The sequence below is a fragment of the Lepus europaeus genome, chromosome X, assembly GCF_033115175.1.
Source record: "Lepus europaeus isolate LE1 chromosome X, mLepTim1.pri, whole genome shotgun sequence".
NCBI lineage: Eukaryota > Metazoa > Chordata > Mammalia > Lagomorpha > Leporidae > Lepus > Lepus europaeus.
In genome coordinates this window covers 44,015,987-44,019,902 of record NC_084850.1, presented here as the reverse complement: position 1 = coordinate 44,019,902, position 3,916 = coordinate 44,015,987, and the positions used below count along the sequence as shown (strand labels likewise).

Here is a 3,916-nt window from a genome sequence, read left to right as displayed (position 1 = left end):
AAGTTTACTCAGGAGGCTCAATGGGGAGCATATCTTGGATTCTGGCAATAATGACGGGGTATCAGAATAGGTATGCACTGGCAGATGGTGACCCTGTAGCAAGATTAGGCTATCCTTTGGTGAGGTGTCTAGGAGGAAGATCCCAGCAGTCTGCACTTTCAAAGTGATAAAAGAAGCATTCCAGAGAGGCATCTACCTGGGCTGGTTGAGAAAGAGGAGCAGGCAAGCAGGTTTGGCAGGCTGTCTGCCCCAGCAATCACTTCTGTACTTTTCTTGGACTCTGCCACCACAGGGGTGTACAAAGGTCCCATTCTGGTTTCCAGCATGATAACAGATCTCTCATCTCTGCTAGCAGGTGAGAAACTACCTAGCAATTTGAGCAAGAAATAGATGGTAGGAAGCAAAGGCATTTACCGAGGTCACCATCTTGTTCACTTGTGTATCTATATTTTTGGAGCATGCAACAGAGTGAGGACCTGAGTGTAGAAAATGAAAAGCTCTAGAATATGGTGGTGTGAAATACTGTAACCTTCCCAACCTCTTGTCAGGGCAGGGATTATATGACTATCTCTGAATTATCAAACTGCCTCAGCCTCAGCTTTTCCCTTGGCTTAGGTCTGGAAAATCAAGAATAATAGTCATTAATTTTCTGTAGATAATGTCAGTTGTGAACAAATTATTTTCCACATTTATTGCACGTTTATTAGAATAGAATAAAATAGAAATGTTTAACAAAAACTTGAACTTCGTTCCTGAAGGAAAAATGCTAGATTATTTACATAAAATGGCCAAGATCACCCAAGTGTACTTCTCATAAAGATTTACTTTGCGATTATTTTGAAAATACCAACTGCATCCACAAAGATACCCTTTTTCAGAAGCCAGCGATGTGGTGCAGCAGATGAAGCCACTGCAGTGCCAGCATCCCATATCAGAACATCTATTCCAGACACAGCTGCTCCACTTCCCATCTAGCTCCCTGCTAATGAGCCTGGAAAAGCAAAGGAGAATGGCCCAAGTGTTAGGTCCTTTGCCATACAGGCCAGAGACCCGGAGGGAGTTCCTGTCTCCTGGCTTCCAACGGAGTTGGGGCCATTTGGGGAGTGAAGCAGCTGATGTTAGGATCTTTGTCTCTTCTTCCATCACTCTGTCTTTCAAACAAAATTATTTTTAAAAATTTCTTTTCTGCCTTCCCCAATTTTCAAACAAGTTAGAATGTTCTAAAAATTATGTGTGTGCAGAGTCCAGAGAAAACGTTTTCTGCGTGGCGCAGGTGAACAGAAACAATGAATTTCTTTCATTTTTTTTAAAATCTACTTTCTCAGATTGAAGCTGTTCTTTCAAAACCAAAATTTCACAATTTTCAATTTCTTGAAACATGCTGGTTTTTACAAACGAAATGAGGAGAAATTGTAAGCAAGCAGAGAAGACTGAAGCCAAGGCCAAGGAAGGTAGATGTGGACGGAGAGGAAAAGGGGGTGGTGGTGGTTTCAGACCTTCCCTAGTAACCAGAGCGAGGCACACTCCAACTGCAGGGCGGTGATGCCACTTGCGGGCCCTCAGATTGGAGAGGCCGGAGATGAGTGACAGGGCGGTGCGTGGCGCCGGGGCACAGAGCACCGACGGACGGAAGGGGAGGCCGTGGGCGCGGAGGGGGGGATCCTGTGGACCGCCCGCCGTCCGGCAGGGGGTGGGGAGGGGGCGAGCGCGGCGGTGACGCGCGGCCGTCACGTGACCCCGAGCTGCAGAGGGACGCAGCCTCGGGTGCAGTCGTCACTCGCGTCTGGCTACCAGCTCCCCGCTGCCCTGCGCTCGGCGGGCTGGCATCGGGCCCGGGCAGAGCGGAGCAGGTGAGGGCCCCGGCGGCCAGGGCGGCAGCGGCGGGCGAGGAGAGCAGCGCGGCGGGCCCCGCCGCTTTCTGTTTGTACCGTGGCCCCCCGCCCCGGGGTGGGGGTGCAGGGGCGGCTGGGCTGCTGCAGGGGAGAGCAGCAGGGCAGGCAGGAGCCGGAGGAAACCCCCCCCCCCCGCCCCGAGTCGCTGCGGGCAAACGGGGAACACCGCAGGGGGCGGGGCGGCTCTGCGGAGGGACGCGGCCCCGGGGGCCTGGACGGAGGCGCGGGGCCAGGGCGGCGGGAAGGGGCCGGCGGGGGGCGGGGGGCGGCGTAGCGGAGCCGAGCGCTCGCCTGCAGCCGCCCCTCTCCCCGACCCCGCCGTCTGCAGGTCTGAGGCGCTGAGTGTCGGTCGCGGCGGCGAGAATCGGGAGGAGGAGGAGACCGCAAGGATAGGCCCAGGTCGGTGCGACAGACCGGGGTGGGAGGCGGGGGCCCATTCAGTCTGAGACACACACGCCCCCCCCCCCCCCCCAGCTCCCCTACCCCATCCCCTGTTCTCCATTTTGATGCCTGCACAATTCTGGAAATGGATCTGTAGGGAAAATGGTGGGCCTGAGGTGGGGGGGCGGAGGAGAGGACCAAGAGGGAGGGTAGGGACTTAGAGTGGCGGCCCCCTAGAGGGCGCATGGTCTCTCAAGTGCGGAAAAAACGAAATTACGAAAACAAAACCACGTTGATATCCAGGAATCCGGATAGTGAAGATTAAGTATTAAGTTCTCTGTCCTCGGTGCTGAACCATCCACCCAAAATCCATTCCATTCTCCCCTTTTGTCTCCTAGGAGCTATGGAGTCCAAAGAAGAGCAAACATTCACCAACATGGAGAATGCTCAGAAGGAAAAGGAAGAAAAGCGGCAAATTACTAATAAAGAGGAGCCCGTGGCCCTCCCTTTGGAAGCTGGAGAATACTTGGTGCCTAGAGGAAACCGTAGACGGTTCCGCACTAGGCAGCCCATTGTGCATTACAGATGGGATATGATGCATAGGCTTGGAGAGCCACAGGCCAGGGTGAGAGAAGACAATATGGAAAGGTTTGGGGAGGAGTTGAGACAGCTGATGCAGAAGCTGCAGGAAAAGCAGTTGAGTCACAGTTTGCGGGCTGTCAGTACTGACCCCCCTCACCATGACCACCATGATGAGTTCTGCCTTATGCCCTGAATCCTGATGCTTTCCCTCAAGTTCACAGAGAGCCCCTGATTCCCAAGTTTACACGTTTGTGATGTACTGTTGGTGTAAACCTTTTGATGTCACCCATTCTCTTTGGTCTCCTCTTATCAGCTTCTAATTGAATGTTGTATTTTTGATCCAGTCAGTAAGACTTTCGTTTGCAGAAGGATTTTGCCTATTGCATGGAAAGATGTTCATTATATATTGTGAAATTAATAAAGCAGTTTAAAAAGCTATCTCTGTCGTTATTTTTTAAATCTTATATTTAATATGTGAAAAGTGCTGAAATTAAACAAAGGATGTGTCAAAAAAACACAAAATACCAGTACAGGGACTTCTGTAAGATGGGCTGATGTGTTTTATGTAGTCTGAGAAAGATTGAAACACTTTTTAATGAACTTATGAAAGCAGTAGAGCCACTTAATAAATATTGACTGAGTTTAAATAGCAGATGACAAACTGAGGAATTTTTTTTAAAAGATTAATTTATTTATTTGAAAGAGTTACACAGAGAGAGGAGAGGCAGAGAAAGAGAGGTCTTCTGTCCAATGGTTCACTCTCCAGATGGCCGCAACAGCCAGAGCTGCGCTGATCCAAAGCCAAGAGCCAGGAGATTCTTCTGGGTCTCTCATGCGGGTGCAGGGTCCCAAGGACTTGGGCCATCTGCTTTCCCAGGCCATAGCAGAGGGCTGGATCAGAAGTGGAGCAGCAGGGACTAGAACCAGAGCCCTTATGGGATGCTGGCACTTCAGGCCAGGGCGTTAACCCGCTGTGCCACAGTGCTAGCCCCGCAACAGGAATTTTTATAAGTCAGGGTGACATCTGCTTCACACAAGTGTATGACTTGTGTGTACATCCC

At 51.0% G+C, this 3,916-nt stretch overlaps 1 protein-coding gene across 1 annotated transcript; it reads left to right on the top strand.

The window, feature by feature from the left end:
• The first annotated feature begins 1,750 nt into the window (after positions 1-1,750).
• On the top strand, positions 1,751-3,275 carry BEX1 (brain expressed X-linked 1). The gene is made up of 3 exons (XM_062183776.1): positions 1,751-1,850; positions 2,221-2,291; positions 2,672-3,275. Exon 3 carries the CDS (start codon positions 2,677-2,679, stop codon positions 3,046-3,048), a length of 372 nt encoding a protein of 123 aa, XP_062039760.1. The 5' UTR covers positions 1,751-1,850; positions 2,221-2,291; positions 2,672-2,676; the 3' UTR covers positions 3,049-3,275.
• The last annotated feature ends 641 nt before the right edge of the window (positions 3,276-3,916 follow it).